At 40.6% G+C, this 23,754-nt stretch overlaps 1 protein-coding gene across 1 annotated transcript in view; it reads left to right on the top strand.

Annotated features, from left to right (window-relative positions):
• samd4a (sterile alpha motif domain containing 4A) overlaps nucleotides 1–19,509 on the top strand; it is a 110,657-nt gene extending 91,148 nt beyond the window's left edge. Inside the window, exons 12-13 of the mRNA XM_074624213.1 lie at nucleotides 3,881–3,964; nucleotides 10,467–19,509. Coding sequence (XP_074480314.1) covers nucleotides 3,881–3,964; nucleotides 10,467–10,495 — 113 coding nt within the window. The 3' untranslated portion in view covers nucleotides 10,496–19,509. The remainder of the gene's footprint in view (nucleotides 1–3,880; nucleotides 3,965–10,466) is intronic.
• The last annotated feature ends 4,245 nt before the right edge of the window (nucleotides 19,510–23,754 follow it).

Below are 23,754 nucleotides of genomic sequence, written 5' to 3'. Positions count from 1 at the left end.
GGCCTCTTTCAAAAGATCCAAGCAGGGATTCAGATACCTTGAGGTTATTCTTACACATAAAACTACACAATTATTTTCATCAAATCACAATAAATTGATTAAAGAAATTAAAGGATCTTAACAGATGGGATGTGCTGCCACTATCGCTGTTTGGCAGGATAGAGTCCGTAAGGATGAATATTCTTCAAGACTAGCTTTCATGGTTCAATCCCTCCCCAATTTAAATGTAGTCAAACAGGTGTACATGAGGGAATACATGACTGCCCAGGTACAACTGAAATTGCCTATTTTTAAAAGGAGATGGATGTTACAGAATATAGTTATAGAATACCTTAGTCAGGAATCTTGTACTTAATTGTCTTTGTATAGTTTTTGTAGGTATATATGTGGGTGGATGTGGGTGCACTCCATCCATATGTGGCGTTACTCTGTTTTTGTGTACATGTATGTCAGGTGAGGCCCAGTCTCAAGGCGGTTTGTTGTGTGATGATTAATTCCCTGTTAATTTGTATTAATGCCAATAAAGTTAAAAAAAAAGAAGTTAGATCTGATATTTACAGAGACAGATAATTATAGTAATATTTCATATTAGCATGTAGTTCAAAGCAAAGAACATTGATTGATACACACACAAACACACACACACACACACACACACACACACACACAAACAAACACACAGTCATTTGACAAAGGACGCCATGCCCCTGCAGTAGGGGTGGAACGGTTTGTGTATTTGACCCGAACCGTTCGGTTCAGGATGTTTGGTTCGGTCTGCAACCTCCTTTCGCCGTTATCCAAACAGCTGATTATGTCTAGTACTCGCACGCAGGGAACAGAAGCTCTGGAGCGTGAGTTTCACCAGGAAAGTTTTGGCAGTGCACCAGGAATAATCGCAGCGCTGTAGCGCCCAGTAGCTCATGATAGTCAAGCTAAACTGACAACGATTTGTGTCAAACTGTACGCCGACACTGTTCAACTGAAGTCGGGTTTATATGTGGACAATTGAAACATTTAATTACGACGGCATCACCCGGATGTGTCGATTAGCGGAGCGAAACAAAAGCAGACTGGACGGAGAGTAATATCTGATGCTATAACAGTGTTTATCACTGCATATACGACCACACTCCATCATAAACTATACAGAATTAATAATATCTGATGCTATAAGAGTGTTTATCGCTGCATATACGACCACACTCCATCATAAACTATACAGAATTAATAATATCTGATGCTATAAGAGTGTTTATCACTGCATATACGACCACACTCCATCATAAACTATACAGAATTAATAATATCTGATGCTATAAGAGTGTTTATCACTGCATATACGACCACACTCCATCATAAACTATACAGAATTAATAATATCTGATGCTATAAGAGTGTTTATCACTGCATATACGACCACACTCCATCATAAACTATACAGAATTAATAATATCTGATGCTATAAGAGTGTTTATCGCTGCATATACGACCTCACTCCATCCTAAACAATACAGAATTAAAGCAGATGGTCAAAGAGCGTGAGCCTTCACGTGTGAATGTTAGTCTGTTGTGCCTGCCCTGTAGAAACTAGCATAAGCAGCAGTTGAGGATTTACCAACAGCCTTAAAATGGAACATTACATTTACATTACAGACATTTGTGATTTTATTTTTGTAATTCATTTTTTCTTATTGACAATATGTCAGTATTTGAGTGCCTTAACTGTTATAGTAAGAATTATGACCAAAGAGCCACTGTTGAATGAGCTATAAGCTCACAGCTCATACTGTGGCTCATTCATAAAAGCTCTATGTTTTTTAGTATGGTTCTGGTTGAGCTTATGTTTCAATGTACGGCCTTAGTTTATAATTTTATCATATTTATATGAAAATAACAAAGGTGCATTTTTGTTTGTACTAATGACTGTAGAAGAGCTATTCTTTCAGTTAACGTGTCAATGAAGAAGTGTATTTGTTCTTTATGGAAGCCATACTTTTGTTAAGGCAAACATTTGTTAACTTATTTTTGCCAAATAAATTAAAAGCATGTTGAAATCGAAATTGACTTCCTCGCTGTAACATTAATGTACCGAACCGAACCCAAAACCGTGACCCCAAAACCGTGATATGAACCCAACTGTTCCATCCCTACCCTGCAGTCACTGTTTAGATGTAGCATGTGTGTCAGTGGTGGAGTTAACGGTGTGGTATAATCTGATTATTGAGACCGCACTCTGCTTGAGTGGATAACATTGTCTCAGTAAACTGATCTGAATTAATTAGGGTTATATGTATAGTCCCACCATGATGGCTGTCCTTTTTACACGGACCTTGATTCAGCCCTGTGACTACCTCCGCTGCCGGCTTAGGGACGGAGCAACAATGTCCCATTCTACAAGGAGCTTTAGAGACATCATTGTAGCAGCGCGTACAGACATTTTCTTGCATGGTTTATGTCATCTGATCAGCTCTTTTGATCGGCCATTACCAGTAACAAGGAAGAAACAAGACATATTGGCTATTTTACACTTTATTCATTTAATCCACCGTCAGGAGCCTCAGTAGCGGTGGAAGATCCATACGCAGCCACAACAGCCTGGCACCTCCTCCTCATGCTGGTCACCAACCTGCTCACACGTTGCTGTGGGATGGCGTTCCATTCCTCAACCAGAGTTCGTTGCAGGTCAGCCATCGTGGTTGTGTTGGTCACTCTAACACGTACAGCACGCCCAAGCTGATCCCACAAGTGTTGAATTGGGTTGAGGTGTGGACTCTTGGCAGGCCGTTCCATTCTCTCTACTCCCACATTGTGGAGGTAGTCTGTGATAACCCTGGCTCTGTGGGGGCGAGCGTTGTTTCTTGGAGGATGAAGTTAGGTCCCAGATTGTGGAGATATGGGATCGCCACTGGCTGCAGAATCTCATCCTGATATCTCACTGCATTGAGATGGCCTTCAATGATGACAAGCCTTGTTTTGCCAGTGGGGGAGATGCCCCCCAACATCATGACACTGCCCCCACCAAAAGCTGTTACTCCATCGGTGCAACAATCAGCATAACGTTCTCCACGTCGTCTCCATACTTTGACCCTGCCTTCCAACTTTGGCAGACAGAACCTGGACTCATCACTGAACATGACATTCCCCCACATATTCAGGTTCCATTGTCTGTGTTGTCGACACCAGCGCAAACGGGCCTGACGTTGAAGGGCAGTTATTGCAGGCTTCCTGGTAGCCTTATGACAATACACTGTTTACCATTGGCAGAGTATTTTGGCAAATTTTTCTTGGGCGCTACCCACATAATCAGCTGTGCTGCTCATCCCACAAATGCATGATCCTTACAAGTTGGACATCATTGTGAAGGTAAATAAACAGGCTTTCCAACCATGTAAAATACAATGACCATTAGCATTGTAACAACAGAGAAATAATCCACCAAACACAAGTTTCTGTACTTTGTTTTTCCAGTATATTTAGAACGAACATCGGCCGATACCGATCGGTGGCCAATCGATCAAAGCACCGTTATTGTCTGGTCACGACTTATTAAAAAAAGTGTGGGGGGAAGTTAAAGTATCATGATTCTGTTTGACTCTGATTAAGAGTGTGTGTGAAGTCATTAAACACATTTTATACAACTTTTCAACACATGAGGAACTAGTGGACACTGATATTTTACATACTGTAACTTCTGTCGTGGACGAGATCGACTGTAGAAATTGAATCTTTTGTAATTTGACTAACGTTTCCTTCACCTGCTGACCTGGACCTGCTGTGACCATCATCATGAGGACATTTTGTCCACATCATTTGTTTAATATGAATACAATTTAATCACTAATGCTGATGTTGCTTTAATTTAGTTTTTTTTCCTGTACAGATCTGCAGTTACCAGTGACGGAGCCAGACATCAACAATCGCCTTGAGTCTCTGTGTCTGAGTATGACAGAGCACGCCTTGGGAGGTAACGCAAGTCTTTAATTGATCCTAATTATTAAACCGTAATACATCAAATGCAGTTGTTCCAGATATTAAATGTGGTGCAAGAACATGTAAGGCTCTCTCTCTTCCATTATTACATGAACACTATCCTGTCTGTGATCATATTCAGGATGGGATGTTTAAGTGGATCATAGAGTAATGTGGTCACTCGCATCCCGCTGTACATAATGATCATATTGTCCAGGTCTCTGTCCTTATTGTACAGACTGAATTATCTGAGCTGTTGAGAATGAATCCACTTTGGTTCCTGGCTGCAGTACTGTTTGATTTTAAAACTGTTTTGTGTATTTGAGTTCTTCATTTTGTCGCCAGCAATGGAAGACAAGAATGATAAACAAAACCAAAAGTGTATCCCAACATTTTCCCAGTGTCACTCTTGATCAGTGGTTCCCAAACTAAACTGGGAAAAAAAAGTTAGTAAACTTGTGTTTGGTGGATTATTTCTCTGTTGTTACAATACTAATTGGCATTGTATTTTACATCGAGCATTTTGGAACATTTTTCTTGGGCGCTATCCACATAATCAGCTGTGCTGCTCATCCCACAAATGCATGATCCTTACAAGTTGGACATCATTGCGAAGGGCTTTCCAACCATGTAAAATACAATGCCAATTAGCATTGTAACAACAGAGAAATAATCCACCAAACACAAGTTTCCGAACTTTCTTTCCTCAGTTTATATAGTGATCTTTTTCTTCCATCTAACTTGTAGAATATGTGACATGTGAACTAACATCAATATTGACTAAAATAAATAGACCTATTCTACGAAGTCCTGAGAAGCAAGTGAGAAAAAGTCTGCTCTAAATACTGTAGTTTTCTCTTCTGTGTTTATGACTCAAGAACAGGTCAAAAATGTTTTGCCAGGATAATCTTTCTAAGTTCCTTAAATGTTTTTTTTCATCTGTAAAACAGGTGAACATTTTTTTTTTCTCAGGATCCAGTGTTTGTTGTTGTAATACTCATTTCGGCCACAAGAGGCTGAAGTGCACCACTGCCCCATGTTCTAAATAGGACTAAAAGCATTCATATTTTCTTCCAGATTAATTTTAATTTACATAATTCGCTAACATACAATATATGTACCTTGTGTTTAGTGTGTGTGGAGAAATTAAAACTCTCCTGGAAGAAACAACAACTACTCAGTACTTTACAATTTCTAGTAGGGATATTGATTTTGTATTCCTCAAAACAATATAAACAGATTTAAAACATGTAACATGCCAAAAGCAAAGTGTCCAAAAATCATATCAGTTAGTGAATCATGTTTGGTTCAGGTCCCTTAAAGTTGATCGTAACACTGATCTTAAGGTCTATTCCAACACTCAGTCAGGTATCCTGTGAACAGCTTAAAGTCTGGAGGTTTCTTGCCCATCGGTAACTCCAGACTTGTTGGAGCCCATCGAGGGGTTTTCAGGCAGGTCCAAAACTTGCCAAGTTTGAAATCTGACAGCAATTCTTTCAGCCGAGTTCAGATCAAGAGGGAAATAAAATGGGAAGAGCCAGAAGAGAAAAGTTGGTTTTAGCAAAATCTCTCTCTCTCTCAAATAAAACTACTAAAATCTGAATTTTTAGAGATCATTTGAATTTTAAAATACTGCTCTCACCTTTAGCAATAATAATAATGAACTTCATTTATAGAGCGCTTATCTAAACAAAGTACAAAGCGCTTCACAGAGAGAAAATGAAATAAAATACACGAATAGCTAAATTAAAATAATAAACAAGATATTAAAAATCAATCAAATATACAAGCAGCTCAGATAAAATCAGGATATGCTTTCCGATAAAAGTATGTTTTTAGAAGAGGCTTAAAAGAAGACGCTGACTCCGACAGCCTTATTTCCTCGGGCTGGTTGTTCCAGAGCCTTTGTCCCCTGATTTTCAGCCTGGGCTCTGGAAGAGACACACCACACATTGTGGACTAGCTTTTAGGAAATAATGTGCAATTATTAATCTCAGACTTATGATTGTCATGAGATCTGAGAAAGAGACAGAATAGCCCACTAGATGAGATATAAGCATTTTTCTGTGTCGGTATAGATGGCGGACGTGGCCCGAGTCAAGCCAGTCAGTGGGTGTGCAGAATATTCCATATTCCCATGTACAGTGATTTTCAGTCTGGGTTAAAGTCGGTGCCAACTCCCCCCATCTCAAAACTCCACTGAGGTGAAGACAGTGGGCCTCAGTGCTCGACGCAGAGCGCTGGACAAGTGCTGCTTTGTGTGTGTGTGTGTGTGTGTGTGTGTGTGTGTGTGTGTGTGTGTGTGTGTGTGTGTGTGTGTGTGTGTGTGTGTGTGTGTGTGTGTGTGTGTGTGTGTGTGTGTGTGTGTGTGTGTGTGTGTGTGTGTGTGTGTGTGTGTGTGTGTGTGTGTGTGTGTGTGTGTGTGTGTGTGTGTGTGTGTGTGTGTGTGTGTGTGTGTGTGTGAGTAGTGTGTGTGAGTGTGTGTGTGTGTGTGAGAGAGAGAGTAGTGTGTGTGTGTGTGTGAGAGAGAGAGTAGTGTGTGTGTGTGTGTGAGAGAGAGTAGGGTGTGTGTGTGTGTGAGAGAGAGAGAGTAGGGTGTGTGTGTGTGTGAGTGAGAGAGAGTAGGGTGTGTGTGTGAGTGAGAGAGAGTAGGGTGTGTGTGTGTTAGGAGTAGGTCGTACGAAGGAGTGCGTTTAACTGAAGAAACTCCTTATTTTGCCTCTTCCTCGTCTCTCGACCTAAACATCCAGCCAGCTATGGTGAGCTTCAGAACATAACGTGGTAACAAAATCCGAACCAGCTACAATACAATGTTTCCTGGGTGTAAAGAAAAGGATGTTGACATTTTTATACAGTATATTATTCTGTATTTTTTGCCGCGGTATTCATCAAGAGCTCACAGGGACATTAACCTACCCTTTCAGTATCATGATGGAATACAATTGTCCACCAGTGCGTAGCTTGATCACATTTCCCTCTTCAGCCACGCCAGAGGTAACAGCTGTCAGACTGTTGTTTTCCTCTGAAAGGCTCTATCAGTATTTTTACAGATGCGTTGTTCTCTCACCATGACAGTGTGGGCTCCGGCCCCTCGCTGTTCACCAAGTCAGAAAACGCCTCCAGCCTTCTTTACAAGCCGTTGATCACTACTCCTCTTTTTATACAGTGCTTACAATAATATAGCGTCTGACACACGGTCAGGAAGAAGGTAGAGCCATTATAAAGATAGCCAGGAAGACGACCAGCGTCATGCAGTGATGCAAGAATAGTAGATAAGAGATTGATATGTGTAATAAGTCAAATGAATGAAAACTGTGGTTGGAATTAGTTTATTTTTATTTTTTAAACCTTAAAGCAAATTTGGGAGATTAGCAGGAAATCTGCTCAGAAGGCAGAGAGGCATGAAAACTAAAGACTTTAATTTGAGTTATACAGCCAGCAGAGGGTAATCTGAAGCATCTATAGATCCCTTTCTGTTAGTAAGCATGATGATGTACTGTATATCTGTGGACAGAGTGGAGGTGGAGGCAGAATCATTCTCTGAACATGTTAGGCTAAGTTCACACTACAGGACTTTCAAAGTGGTCAGATCTCTGTACTGTTCACACTACACAACTTGCTGTCTGGTAAACGTGAGTCTTTAGTCGTTGCGGTTTTCACACTACATGACTGACCGGTGACATGAGGTCACCTACTGTAAGATCTTTCAGCAGGAGGAATCCCCGATGAGGTCTCCAAACTACGTTTTTTCACAAAAACACACGAGAAATACAAATTACGTGACATCATACACAAGACACATTGCTGATGTTGTCACAAAATAGCCTGTTTCCACACTCTTTTTTACTATTGATTCCTCTAGGTGCAACAAGCATCAGCTCCCATCTTTGATCAATTCACACATGGCGAGCCAGTGCGGATTTGCTTCTGATCTGGGGCTTTTGTCGGGGAGTGGAAAATCAGGACTAAAGTGATTTAGTGTGAACTAGGCATTAGTAAACATGATAACGTATTTCTGTGGGCACACTGTCGGTGGAGGCAAAACAATTCTGTGATCATGTTAGCTAGCGCTGGCCAGCAAGTTTTGTTGGCTTGTTTTTTAACAATGGTAAAAGAAATATGAGTTTTTCTGAATATGTATAATCACTCACTCTCAGGGACAACAAGTGTTAGTGTTAAGACGGACTAATTAAAAAGAGGGTGGTACAATATCGGCAAAGCATTTCAGAGATGGAGAGAAAATGTTGCTAATAGTTTAGCTACTGCTAACCCCAGCCAAAGGTTTGCTGCAACAGTTAGCAGAAGGCCAAACTATAAGCAACATTTTCTCTCTATCTCTCTAATAGTTTAGTCTATTAGCAACATTTTCTCTCCATTTCTCTAATAGTTTAATCTATTGGCAACATTTTCTCTCTATTTCTCTAATAGTTTAATCTATTAGCAACATTTTCTCTATCTCTCTAATAGTGTAGTCTATTGGCAACATTTTCTCTCTATTTCTCTAATAGTTTAGTCTATTAGCAACATTTTCTCTCTATCTCTCTAATAGTTTAATCTATTAGCAACATTTTCTCTCTATCTCTCTAATAGCGTAGTCTATTAGCAACATTTTCTCTCTATTTCTCTAATAGTTTAGTCTATTAGCAACATTTTCTCTATTTCTCTAATAGTTTAGTCTATTAGCAACATTTTCTCTCCATTTCTCTAATAGTTTAGTCTATTAGCAACATTTTCTCTCTATTTCTCTAATAGTTTAATCTATTAGCAACATTTTCTCTCCATTTCTCTAATAGTTTAGTCTATTAGCAACATTTTCTCTCCATTTCTCTAATAGTTTAGTCTATTAGCAACATTTTCTCTCTATTTCTCTAATAGTTTAGTCTATTAGCAACATTTTCTCTATTTCTCTAATAGTTTAGTCTATTAGCAACATTTTCTCTCCATTTCTCTAATAATTTAATCTATTAGCAACATTTTCTCTCCATTTCTCTAATAGTTTAATCTATTAGCAACATTTTCTCTCTATTTCTCTAATAGTTTAGTCTATTAGCAACATTTTCTCTCCATTTCTCTAATAGTTTAGTCTATTAGCAACATTTTCTCTCTATTTCTCTAATAGTTTAATCTATTAGCAACATTTTCTCTCCATTTCTCTAATAGTTTAATCTATTAGCAACATTTTCTCTCCATTTCTCTAATAGTTTAGTCTATTAGCAACATTTTCTCTATTTCTCTAATAGTTTAATCTATTAGCAACATTTTCTCTCTATTTCTCTAATAGTTTAGTCTATTAGCAACATTTTCTCTCTATTTCTCTAATAGTTTAATCTATTAGCAACATTTTCTCTCTATTTCTCTAACAGTTTAGTCTATTAGCAACATTTTCTCTCTATCTCTCTAATAGTTTAATCTATTAGCAACATTTTCTCCATTTCTCTAATAGTTTAGTCTATTAGCAACATTTTCTCTCTATTTCTCTAATAGTTTAGTCTATTAGCAACATTTTCTCTCCATTTCTCTAATAATTTAATCTATTAGCAACATTTTCTCTCTATTTCTCTAATAGTTTAGTCTATTAGCAACATTTTCTCTATTTCTCTAATAGTTTAATCTATTAGCAACATTTTCTCTCCATTTCTCTAATAGTTTAGTCTATTAGCAACATGTTCTCTCTATTTCTCTAATAGTTTAGTCTATTAGCAACATTTTCTCTATTTCTCTAATAGTTTAGTCTATTAGCAACATTTTCTCTCTATCTCTCTAATAGTGTAGTCTATTGGCAACATTTTCTCTCTATTTCTCTAATAGTTTAGTCTATTAGCAACATTTTCTCTCTATTTCTCTAATAGTTTAGTCTATTAGCAACATTTTCTCTCCATTTCTCTAATAGTTTAATCTATTAGCAACATTTTCTCTCCATTTCTCTAATAGTTTAATCTATTAGCAACATTTTCTCTCCATTTCTCTAATAGTTTAATCTATTAGCAACATTTTCTCTCCATTTCTCTAATAGTTTAGTCTATTAGCAACATTTTCTCTCTATCGCTCTAATAGTTTATTCTATTAATTATGGGTAATTATGGTTATCAGAAGGCTAAGCTGAACTATTAGCAACATTTTCTCTCCTTGTTCAGTAGTTTTGCCTTCTCCTGATGGCTAATTACTGTTAGCAGGAGGCTAAGCTAAACTATTAGCAATGTTTTCTCTCCATCTCTGAAACGCTTCATTGATATTGTAGCAAACTGGACATATAAGTTGCTCTGAGACCTGAAATCTTTCTCTGCCCCAGCTTATTCAGTGTCATAGGAAAGCTGGAGCCTGTCCCAGCATGCACCGGTGAAAGACAGGGGGTTAGAGTTAGGAGCCTTCTCACTGTTCCAGTTTTATCTTCATCAGAACCCTTGATTCTACATCCACACTGTGATAATAACACTAACCCTATCTGAGGATGAAGTTAAACTCTAACGCCCTTTCTTCTCTCTGCTGTTCCTCCTCAGATGGTGCTGACCGCACATCAACAATATGAAAGGAGGACCTGAGTGAGAGCAGGAGGACAGCGCGGGTTCACGAGGCTCTCTCACGAGGCTCTCTCACGATAAGTCACCTCGAGGTCACCAGCCCTCCTGTCCCATCTCCCTGTAGCCAATGGCAGAGCTGAACCAAAGGATCGGGCGGGATCCAAGAAACACGAGAGAGCCGATCATCAAACGGCTAACACAAGCTATCACATTGGCACCGTCCAACGGGTCGGAAACAAACACACTTCCTGCTCCGCCAGCATGCTCACCGTCGCCTGCGTCTGGGTGAGGAGAGAGAGAAAAGCATTGAACTCGGCCTGGACAGTGTGTGAACAGTGCCACCCCCCCCACCCCCCCCCCCCCCCCCCCACCCCACCCTCCCACCCCCCACCACTGGGAGGTCAGAAGCAGTACTGCAGTCCAGCAGAAGGGAGACGCTGACCTGTGGATCAGGGCCCAGTGAGACTGAGGCCCCTTTCCCTCTCCAACACCCTCTGGTCCCCGCACATCGACCACAGCTCGTGGCATCCTTCAGATCCATAACAGTACCTCAGACCCCAAAAACAAGACGAGACAAGCAGAACAAGAAGGATGCAGTTTGGGATTTCCTTGACTGTTTTCAGTGAGCATCCAGTGAGGAGATCTAGGGAAGGCCTCTCGCCCAGTAATGGGTGGCAAAAAAAAGAATCATTTATTTGTATTGTATGTATTTATTGTTTACATAATGATGCTACTTTCAAAGGGTACAGAAACATGTATGAATTTCAGGTATGAATTGTGTAATATTCTGTAAAGCCTTGGCTGTCTACCAGCTTTACGTCCCACGAGTAGCCATCACGCTAGTTTACAACCAACGTGCTTATTCTTTATTTTAGTAGCCAACAGCAAAGATGGCTTGAACATTTACAAAGCCAGAGAGAACAAGAAGGAGAGGAGGTAGAGCAGATGTGTGAAGAATGATACGAGGAAGACGTGGAGAAAGACACAGGAAGTAGTAGAAGAAAAGAATCAAGATGAGGTGATACTGGAAAGGGAAGCGGATGTTTAAAGGAGAAAGACATCAGAGGCGGGACCTTTGATCGGCCGAAGATGACGGGAGGAAGATGATGTCAAGTCTGATCATGTTGTGAGAGTAGGAGGAAGTGAGTTTTCCAGCGGTCAGTTAGTTTATCCACAGCATGTACTGTATGAAATCTTTGAGCCTTTGTAGGCACGATACATTGAAAATGTAGGGCTTTTTTTATAATGGGAGATTAATATCGTGGGATCTGTCTGCATGTTCAGATACTGGGTTTAGTCATTTTTTCTAACGCAGGGTGATATGCTTAAGCTGCATGTTACAACGAAATATCTTTTCTGGAGGAAAGGAAGCTTGTGAAATGTGGGAGAAGATGACAGGAAAAGAAAACACAGGAGGTCGATTTCACTTGGATCGCGTTGCAACATTGGAGAAATCAAACACTGTCAATCAATGAAGGGTAGTTTTCCCAGAGATTGTCTCATTAGTGCTTACCTCCACCTGCTGGCCACACACAGTTATGGCAGTGCAGACGCTGAGGTCTATGGACACACAGGCAGATCATCCATAAATCATTTATGAGAAAATATCAGTGCAGGAATCCCCTCAAAGATTTCCCGTCTAACATGGTCGTCTATCTGCTCTGTCGGTGCAGGCCTATGTGGAATTTCTTCTTTTTTTTATGATTTTTATGATTTTATGGTTATTCTGTGTCTTAATATTTATCCTCAGTTTATTGTGTCTGGAATACAGACTTTATAAGAAAAAGGTTTATATTGAAATAAGCTGGTTTGGAAACTCCCCTCTGTGCCGCTTATCACCTGAGCATGTGCACTGAGAGTCCTGACCCCTGATCAGTTCATCATCATCGAGGAGTATTGATTATTATTGTTGTTTAGTTTCTTTCATTAGTTTGTTGCAATTCTATAGTACTTCCTTTGTACCCTGCACTTGATAATGTGATACACTAAAATCCAAATGTTCAAGGCTCAAGCAACAGTTTTGTGCTTTGGAGCAAACTGAGCAGATTTGAAGAGATGAGATTGACACTCAACTGCAGAGTTTCGGTCTCAGTGGACAGAAGTCGAGCGTTGGAACCACAACAGGTGGCAAAGTTGAATCCCACAGCGTAGACGAAAAAGCTCCTGACGCCTCTCATTGACCTTAAATGATTTCTGTTTGTCTGACGGTGGATGTTGGAGTTGAAAATCTCTTAAGTCACACGCGGTTAAAGGACCACACCAGAGTTTGTGCATGTTTTGGCCCTTTTACCACTTATAATGCTATTAAAATGAACTCGTATAGTCTTGACCTTGGGAAAGTTAATCCATAACAGTGAAGTACTTGTTGTTTGATAGTGCAGTACAGTGCACCTAAAAATGAATGTTTGGCGTGATGTTTGCTGTTCATGAATCACCTTCTCAAGCAAGCTTCAGGTCTGTTCAACCTCACTTTACAACCATTATAGAAACCACTGGCTACCTACAAGTTTGGGAAAACATGATAAAGAAATCTAAAACACTACATTACGCTTTAAAAAATAGCCAGTGTTAACTGTATTAAAGGAGCAGTGTGTAGGATTTAGGTGGATCTATTGGTAGAAATGGAATATAATATTCATAGCTATGTTTTCTTTAGTGTATAATCCCCTGAAACTAAGAATCGTTGTGTTTTCGTAAGCTTAGAATGAGCCGTTTACATACATATGGAGCGGGTCCTCTTCACGGAGTCCTCCATGTTTCTACAGTAGCCCAGAACAGACAAACCAAACGCTGGCTCCAGAGAGAGCCTTTCATGTTTTTACCAGGCGGCAACCTCCAGTTCTGAAAAGTGAAGCCAATGCTGAAGTGCCTTAAACCTGCATTCTTTCTACCAGCCAGCAGGGGGCGACTCCTCTGGTTGCTAAAAGAAGTCTGGTTGTATAGAAGTCTATGAGAAAATGAGTCTACTTCTCACTTGATTTATTACCTCAGTAAACATTGTAAACATGAGTTTATGGTCTCAATCTCTAGTTTCAAGTCTTCTTCAATACAGCATGATGTTCATTTAGTAAATGATGGTCCCATTTAGAGTCAGATAGACCATAAAGCAGGGGTGTGATAGAGCATAAAGCTACCACGGCGTTGTCTGGAAGTTGTCCGTGTTTTCGTCTTACAACTTTAACCCTTTCTCAGGTTGTCCTTAGCTCATCCCTCTTGTCATACTTCTGGTTGCAAAAAACCAAGATGGCGACTGCCAAAATGCCGAACTCGAGGCTTCAAAATGGCAGTCCACAAGCCAACTAGATGCCACTAAATCCTACACAGCGCTCCTTTAAAAGTGACTAAAACATGCAGACATTCTGTTAAGGTGCCTTATTGTGACGTCTGGAGCCCAAACTGCCATCTTGATTGGTGGCTTGAAACTGCAGTCTGGATCAGTGCACACACCACAAATAAAGTGTGTGTAGTGATATTGCTGCAGACTTTTGTCTCAGTGTTTCAAGTAGGTTTTCCGCTCTTATACTTTGAGTCTATGAGAGCCAATCAGACGTCGTCTGTACGTTTGTGAACGAAGATGAAGATTCCACCAAAGCATGATTGTGACATGAACTGATGTTAACATCTTGTTTTTTTCTGATGCTCCTCTGCGAGAGCAGCATCACGTCTCATCGTAGACTGTCACTGACATATGAATCAGTACTTAAAGTAGATGCAATTATTTATTCTTTTTTTTCATAATTTTTGCAGAGGTGATACTTTTACTCATTTAGGTGTATTATTATTTAAAGTACCATATGTATTAACATGTTATGGCTGGTGACCATACGTACATCTCAAATATTAACATAGTTATTGTTGACTTGACTATTTTCCTTTTGTTGTTGCTGTTGTTGAACTATAATCTTGTTTGTATCCATCAGTGTCATGTTGAGGATTTTTCATGTGAAGCTTTGCTGTCGGAGAGCAGCAGCCGGTCCATCACAGAGACATCGATTCATGTTCGGTTACAAAAGTCACGTAAGACGAGCTGTCGGCAAACAAAACAGTGGTGTGTTGTTGTTGTTGTTGTTGTAGTAGTCTTTAGCAGGCCAGGAAGTAGACTGGTCCATTCTGATCTGGAGTCTGAACTTGGTGCTGTGGGCGTGTTACCACCTGACTGTTTGGTCCTGAGTGGGAGATGTGACCACTGTAGGTTTCAATGTACTTTAAAGGATAAGGCTGGCATTATTCTTTATTTGTCTTGTCAACAAATCCTGAGAAAAGACAGAGTTCAGAGGATGGATGACTTTTCTAGTAAGATAATACCTAGTAATAAGGGGTTTCTGAGCAGTTTCCAGAACAGAAGTGCTCGCCATCCAATCGCCGAAAAATGCCATTCTTGCAAATCTCCAAATGTCAAAAGTTTTAGATAGAAAATCACAGTATGGCTTTTTCTATGGTGTTCCTCAAGGTCTTGTTGTCTTAATGTGGTATTTTGGAGGGATTATTGATCATTTTTAACAGTTCAACAGAGTATTAGTTCGTCACTCAATACTTTCTGACTTCCTGTCTGTGGCTAGCAGCTCCAAGCCCATTGGGTCCTACTGAAGATGTCAATATTTAAGAACTTGTCACAAATATTTCGGGTTTTTTAGGTTTTTTTTAAATGCTCTGTTATTACCTAAAAACAGCTGATCACTGTAGTTTTTATCCAACAAACAGGAGGAAATAGTGCATTAGTTGGGGACTATTTTCAGCGGTGGATTAATCCACATTTGGTGCTCTAGTGAGTATTTGTGACAGGAGGACGGTGGATGTGGGTTTGAGTCTAAGGCCCTGTTCAGACCTGGTATTAACATGCGTCCACAGTGATCGGATCACAAGTGGACAGCTCTAAGTACGTCTGTTCACACCTGGCTTTAGAATGCTTCTCAACATGCGTCTTGAGTGTCCACTACTACAGCAGCCTTTGTGACGTAATATTACAGGAAAGTAGTAATATCCTACATATTCGTGAATTCGGGTACATTTTATTAACATCACAATAAAAGGTTATTGTACCGGAGAGACCCGCGGATCCCAGCGGGATGTCAGTAGAGTAGGCGGTCCTTAATGTGGTCAGGACTCATTCACTACACACTGCTAAAAGAATGTGGTCATATGTGGCCCAGACCACCTCTGAATGTGGTCTGAAAGATCCGATCTCTATGCATCTTGAGTGCGTTGATACCTTTACTGAGAACTGTCCACTTGTGATGGGATCACTCAGGATGCATGTTAATACCAGGTCTGAACAGGGCCATAATAAAGTCCAGTGTGTGTGTTCATGGTGATGAAGGAACATGTCACCCAGTGACACAGTGAGGCGCATTGATGTGTTTTGATGGAGCTCACAGAGGAAGAAGGGATATCAGGCTTTGATACACAGACAATACTTGTTAGTAGATACATTCACTGTTGGTTTTGGTCTTTTTATGGGATTTGTTGACATTAACTACAGTAGAGAATATCACCAGATGTGTCCTTTAAACATGTTTTACATCACTTGTTAAAATAATCAAACCTGCATTCAGTAATGTAATCAAAGGGATTATTGAAACTGTAGTACTTTTGCAGTATTTTTATCTACGTACATATCACGTTGCCATGTTTGAGTTATAAAGGTGTTGATACAAAGTTCAGGAGATTTATTTCAGTTTTGCTTAAAAACACTAGTTTCTCGTCTGTGACTGACGTCGTTTAAAGAGTTTATGTGATTTTTCTAGGTGACAGAACAGAGTAAAGATTTGTATTTAGAGTTCAAACCGACGCCACAGGCCAGCCGCCAGTTTCCTGCAGCATCTCTGGGTCAAAGAGACGTCCGTGTGAACACAGATCAGTGGAGGGTTACAGCTCTGAGATCTGGATCACTATACATCCCTTCAAACCAAATTCTTTTTATTTGTTTCTAAATGCATATCATCTCTGTGGTTGTCCATAACGCTGTGCACACTGCAGTATTAACAGTTAGATAACGCCTTGATATTCCAAAAACATTTAATGTACTTTAAGTCAAGACATATATGCTGTTTTGTATCTTTTATTTTGTCATAGATTCTGCAGTTTAGTCAGTTTATGTCGATATGGGATGCCAAGACTTTTTATTTCTTTTGTAAATTCAGCAGCATCCATTCTGTAACAAAAGTGTTACCGCTTGACTGTGCTCCTTTTATTTCATTTAGTTTTATTTTATCAAAGAGCCGATGTCCTGTATTGACTGCAGGCTTACGTATATATTTGACAAAAGAATATTGTATGTTTAATAATAAAAAAAGACAAAAAATTTAAGAAAATGCAGAAAAAAGAAAAGGAGAACATGGAAGAAAAAAAAGTGTAATTTATATTTTAAAACTGCATGCACAAGGCTGGGAAAGTCATATTTAGAATAACAAATGGCAGTGCCTTTTTTGTACTCGAGACATTCACCCCAAATGTAAATGGTTTTATATAGACTTTAAAAACTGTAATGTTACAGGATGAAACAGGTGTCGGGTCACGTTCACACTGCAGCTACAAGTCTCCTAATTCAGATTCCTGTATGATCCACCATGTTTTAATGTAGATTCAGTACAGGGGGAACACATCAATTAATCTGTTTACGGAAGCCGAGAACGGCCGTTCTTGCAAGTATTTTTTTAACGCTGTTATCTCAAGATGAGGAGATAATTAACTCTTTATAATGAGAAAATGAGCTTTGTTATCTTAAGATAACGACATTAAAAAAAATAATTGCAAGCACGTCCGTTGTCCACTTCTGGACTGTAGTTTTCCTACTTTCCAAACCTTATATCTGATCCACATGTGACCATATTATTGATGCTGGTTTTATGTCACTACCATAGACTATACATAAAGATGGACCACATGACAGCTCCCCAAAAGTGAAGCCAAAACATCTGGCTCGCCCCCTGGTGGCTGGCTGCAGTATAGGTCATAAGCCCCGCCTCCATGTTAGCGGATGGGACATGGGCCAAACTAAAAATCCAAAGAACACGTCAAATACATTTTTCCCAAAGATGGTTTCTGTCATTTTAGCTAGTTCTTATCACACTGATGTTTGATCAAGTGTTCATTTTTCTGACAAGTTTTTATTTGATGCTGTAAAAAGGGGGTGGGACGTTATGATTGACAGCTGTGAGTCTCTCTCGCTGACAAGCTGATTGCTCGTGATTGGCTCAGACGGGTGACGTCGATACCACAGCTCCAGCCCCCCAATCACTACTGCCAGACTCTGGCTCCAAATGACGTCAAAATCTCAAGATGGCAGCTCCCGTACCAGGGATATTTTGACTTCACCTCTGTACAGTGGGAGGAAGTGGAGACGTGTCGTCCATCTTCATATACAGTCTATGTTTACTACCCATCGAACTGATGTCCAAAAACTTGTTTTATTTTCATAGAGGACAAAGAAGAAAATGAAAAGATCATTAATTTGATTTGTATTTGAGGAGACTCCCACATCGTCCCCACAGTGATCATTTAGTCATTGTCTGGGGCGATCTTTAACAAACATACAGCAGGGCTGCAACTAATAATAACATGCCGATTAATCAATTAATCAAGAAAATAATAAATTATCCTAAAAGGTCAAAAAGTAGGGAAAAATGTCCTTTACGTAACGTCTTTAAATTCCTTATTTTTGATCAAACCAACAGTCCAAAACCCAAAGATATTCAGTTTACAACATTGTAAGACAAAACATTTGAGAAGCCAGAACCATCAAATGACTTCAATGATTATTGAACAACATCATTCTCACTTCATTGATTTGAAATTTAGTGTAACACATGGGTGAGTGTACACATGTTGTAGCGCCATCTGTGGTCTGATCAGTGTAAAGTCGTGTTAGGAGTCTGACAACACAGTGCGTTTCACCAATATGCTTTAGTAGATCAACACTGGCGGTATATAGATCGGGTGTCAACCAGACATTAGACACACTGTCATTTTCACTGTTGTTATAAAATTCAGTAAAAAAATGATAAATAAGTTATCTTATTACACAGCTTTGTTGAATACTCGATTCTGATTGGTCAATCACTCCGTTCTACAGTCTGTTATTTCTTTATAGCAGACCGTTGCTATGTATAACAGACCATTGCTATGTATAACAGACCGTTGCTATGGGCGCAGTTCTAATGTTGGACTCTGGCGGACTGTTCTTATGTCAAATTATTGATTTCTTCAGTAAGTAGCCGTGTAATAAGCGGGATACTGTACAGCGAGCGGGTCATTGTTGTGAAATAAACCCCTTCAGGGCCATGAGAGACCTCCGCTTCGCATCGGGGTGCTGCATCGACATGTCAGGGTTTATTTCACAATAATGACCGGCTTGCTGTACATTATCCCTTACATATTTATCAACATTTGTCACTAAAATTTAGATAAGAAGTCATTTTAGTTAGATTGTCATTTACTCACATAGAAAATAATCCCAATCAATCCTCGGTATCGGATTTTAGGATCGGTATCGGGAGAGAAAATCCTCTCCCCAAGTTTAACTTGTTTAAACCCGACTACACAAATCAACCTGAAAGCTAAATTCACTCAGTTTATCGCACCACGTGGTCGGCAGCTCATCAGATGTCTTTTACAACCTCACAGCCAAAGTCATTTTCAAAATAAACATGAATGTATTTTAGCTGTTAAAACTTTTGCCGTCGCTAATTAAAGCAGCTTCATGTGAAAAACTAAATGTGAACATTTGAATACAAAGTTGAATCTGAATCTGAATCTGGTGCAGTGTGAACAAGGCCCGCGCTGGTAAACTCGGTCTGTTTCTGTACTCTGTAGGTACTTCTTAAAGCTGATATGAAGTTATGAATTATTCTGGTCTGTACAAAAAAAATGCCTGAATGAGTGTGTGACAGTGAGTGTGTGTGGTGTGTGTGTGTGAATACATTCAAGTGTTTTTCAATGTGTCTTGCTAGTAATTTTGTGGCGACGTACCAGAATGCTGTGACTTGGCATGCCCCCGTTATACATAAAGAAAAGTTGTAACACCTCCAGTGTGTCTGTCTGCGTTTGTGATTCAGATACAGACAGTAGAACAGGGTTCAAGTGTCATTTGAACAAAAAAGGCCTTGAATGTTTTTGTTTGACTTTTTTTATTACATATCAGTTAACCTAAATTCAGCCAGTGTGGCATTTGAAGTAGTACCTCTTCAAGGGGACACATCACGCTTATTTTCAGGTGCATACTTGTAATTTGGGTTTCTACTAGAACATGTTTACATGCTTTAATATTCAAAAAACATAATTTTTCTCCCGACTGTCTTTCTGAATATACCGGTTTCACCCTCTGTCTAAAATAGCCCAATCTGCTCTGATTGGCTTGCGAGAAAAATATGGTGCACCTCTGCAAAGGTAGTTCTCAAGCTGTGGGCGGTATATTCTAATGAGGCTACATGTGACATAGGAAGGGAAGCCAAATCTCATTGGCTTGTTGAATCATGTTTTCTGATCTCAGCAGCCCACAAAAAACTGACTGGGTTGTCTTATTTCATAGTTTGTGGGTTAGAAGGCACTCCAGATACCCAAATATATGTGCATAAGCATTGAGTTTTTCATGATATCTCCCCTTTAACAAAAATGTGTGTGTGTGTGTGTATATATATATATATATATATATATATATATAAACTCTGAAAAAAATAGGTTGGAAGCTTGTGTTTGGTGGATTATTTCTCTGTTGTTACAATGCTAATGGTCATTGTATTTTACATGGTTGTAAAGCCTGTTTATTTACCTTCACAATGATGTCCAACTTGTAAGGATCATGCATTTGTGGGATGAGCAGCACAGCTGATTATGTGGGTAGCGCCCAAGTAAAATTTGCCAAAATTCTCTGCCAATGGTAAACAGTGTATTCTCCTGCTATGCTGATTGTTACACCGATGGAGTAACAGCTTTTGGTGGCGAGCAAGCGCGAGCCCGACGCTGACTTTCGTTGACTTAACCGCCACAGGTGTCGCTGTTAACAAGCATTTCTGAAAGTTACAAACAGTCCCTTTAAATGAATAAAGTGTCAAATTGCCAATATGTCTTGTTTGTTCCTTGTTACTGATAGAGAGTTCAATCATCCAATCCACCAAACAACTCAAAACAAGAGTCAATACCAACAGGAGAATACACTGTTTACCATTGGCAGAGCATTTTGGCAAATGTTTTTGGGCGCTACCCACATAATCAGCTGTGCTGCTCATCCCACAAATGCATGATCCTTACAAGTTGGACATCATTGTGAAGGTAAATAAACAGGCTTTCCAACCATGTAAAATACAATGACCATTAACATTGTAACAACAGAGAAATAATCCACCAAACACACATTTCCAAACTTCTTTATCTGAGTTTATATATATATATTACAAACACAAATTTTTTTTCATTTACACAATAGGCTATTGGCCAGTAGCTAGTAGCGCTAGTAGCTAGTAGTGCTAGTAGCATGACATAAACAGAATTTAATGGAGTTGTATGCTATTTACTAACACGCAGGGCAAAAGCACAGGACACAACCTCTTCTACAACCATGGTCTGTTGTCTACTGGACCCTCTTCTACATCCATGGTCTGTGGTCTGTTGGACCCTCTTCTACATCCATGGTCTGTGGTCTGTTGGACCCTCTTCTACATCCATGGTCTGTGGTCTATTGGACCCTCTTCTACATCCAAGGTCTGTGGTCTGTTGGACCCTCTTCTACATCCATGGTCTGTGGTCTACTGGACCCTCTTCTACATCCATGGTCTGTGGTCTACTGGACCCTCTTCTACATCCATGGTCTGTGGTCTATTGGACCCTCTTCTACATCCATGGTCTGTGGTCTCTTGGACCCTCTTCTACATCCATGGTCTGTGGTCTACTGGACCCTCTTCTACATCCATGGTCTGTGGTCTATTGGACCCTCTTCTACATCCATGGTCTGTGGTCTACTGGACCCTCTTCTACATCCATGGTCTGTGGTCTATTGGACCCTCTTCTACATCCATGGTCTGTGGTCTATTGGACCCTCTTCTACATCCATGGTCTGTGGTCTATTGGACCCTTTTCTACATCCATGGTCTGTGGTTTATTGGACCCTCTTCTACATCCATGGTCTGTGGTCTACTGGACCCTCTTCTACATCCATGGTCTGTGGTCTATTGGACCCTCTTCTACATCCAAGGTCTGTGGTCTGTTGGACCCTCTTCTACATCCATGGTCTGTGGTCTACTGGACCCTCTTCTACATCCATGGTCTGTGGTCTATTGGACCCTCTTCTACATCCATGGTCTGTGGTCTACTGGACCCTCTTCTACATCCATGGTCTGTGGTCTATTGGACCCAATTCTACCTCCATGGTCTGTGGTCTACTGGACCCTCTTCTACATCCACGGTCTGTGGTCTACTGGACCCTCTTCTACATCAATGGTCTGTGGTCTATTGGACGCTCTTCTACATCAATGGTCTGTAGTCTATTGGACCCTCTTCTTCATGCATGGTCTGTGGACTATTGGACCCTCTCCTACATCCATGGTCTGTGGTCTAAAGGACCCTCTTCTACCTCCATGGTCTGTAGTCTTCTGCACCCTCTCCTACATCCATGGTCTGTGGGCTGTTGGACCCTCTTCTACATCCATGGTCTGTCGTCTATTGGACCCTCTTCTACATCCATGGTCTGTGGTTTATTGGACCCTCTTCTACCTCCATGGTCTGTGGTCTATTGGACCCTCTTCTACATCCATGGTCTGTGGTCTGTTGGACCCTCTTCTACATCTATGGTCTGTGGTCTATTGGACCCTCTTCTACATCAATGGTCTGTGGTCTGTTGGACCCTCTTCTACATCCATGGTCTGTGGTTTACTGGACCCTCTTCTACATCCATGGTCTGCGGTCTACTGGACCCTCTTCTACATCCATGGTCTGTGGTCTATTGGACCCTCTTCTACATCCATGGTCTGTGGTCTGTTGGACCCTCTGCTACATCCATGGTCTGTGGTCTGTTGGACCCTCTTTTACATGCATGGTCGGTGGTCTATTGGACCCTCTCCTACATCCATGTTCTGTGGTCTACTGGACCCTCTTCTACATCCATGGTCTGTTGTCTACTGGACCCTCTTCTACATCCATGGTCTGTGGTTTAAAGGATCCTCTTCTACCTCCATGGTCTGTGGTCTATTGGACCCTCTTCTTCATGCATGGTCTGTGGTCTATTGGACCCTCTTCTACATCAATAGTCTGTGGTCTATTGGACCCTCTTCTACATCCATGGTCTGTGGTCTGTTGGACCTTCTTCTACATCCATGGTCTGTGGTCTACTGGACCCTCTTCTACATCCATGGTCTGTGGTCTATTGGACCCTCTTCTACATCCAAGGTCTGTGGTCTGTTGGACCCTCTTCTACATCCATGGTCTGTGGTCTACTGGACCCTCTTCTACATCCATGGTCTGTGGTCTGTTGGACCCTCTTCTACATCCATGGTCTGTGGTCTGTTGGACCCTCTTCTACATCTATGGTCTGTGGTCTATTGGACCCTCTTCTACATCAATGGTCTGTGGTCTGTTGGACCCTCTTCTACATCCATGGTCTGTGGTTTACTGGACCCTCTTCTACATCCATGGTCTGCGGTCTACTGGACCCTCTTCTACATCCATGGTCTGTGGTCTATTGGACCCTCTTCTACATCCATGGTCTGTGGTCTGTTGGACCCTCTTCTACATCTATGGTCTGTGGTCTATTGGACCCTCTTCTACATCCATGGTCTGTGGTCTGTTGGACCCTCTGCTACATCCATGGTCTGTGGTCTGTTGGACCCTCTTTTACATGCATGGTCGGTGGTCTATTGGACCCTCTCCTACATCCATGTTCTGTGGTCTACTGGACCCTCTTCTACATCCATGGTCTGTTGTCTACTGGACCCTCTTCTACATCCATGGTCTGTGGTTTAAAGGATCCTCTTCTACCTCCATGGTCTGTGGTCTATTGGACCCTCTTCTTCATGCATGGTCTGTGGTCTATTGGACCCTCTTCTACATCAATAGTCTGTGGTCTATTGGACCCTCTTCTACATCCATGGTCTGTGGTCTGTTGGACCTTCTTCTACATCCATGGTCTGTGGTCTACTGGACCCTCTTCTACATCCACGGTCTGTGGTCTAATGGACCCTCTTCTACATCAATGGTCTGTGGTCTATTGGACCCTCTTCTACATCAATGGTCTGTGGTCTATTGGACCCTCTTCTTCATGCATGGTCTGTGGTGTATTGGA

Source organism: Sebastes fasciatus, chromosome 2 (assembly GCF_043250625.1).
Source record: "Sebastes fasciatus isolate fSebFas1 chromosome 2, fSebFas1.pri, whole genome shotgun sequence".
NCBI lineage: Eukaryota > Metazoa > Chordata > Actinopteri > Perciformes > Sebastidae > Sebastes > Sebastes fasciatus.
Note: the sequence above shows the minus strand (reverse complement) of the source record. Positions and strands in the feature narration are given on the sequence as shown.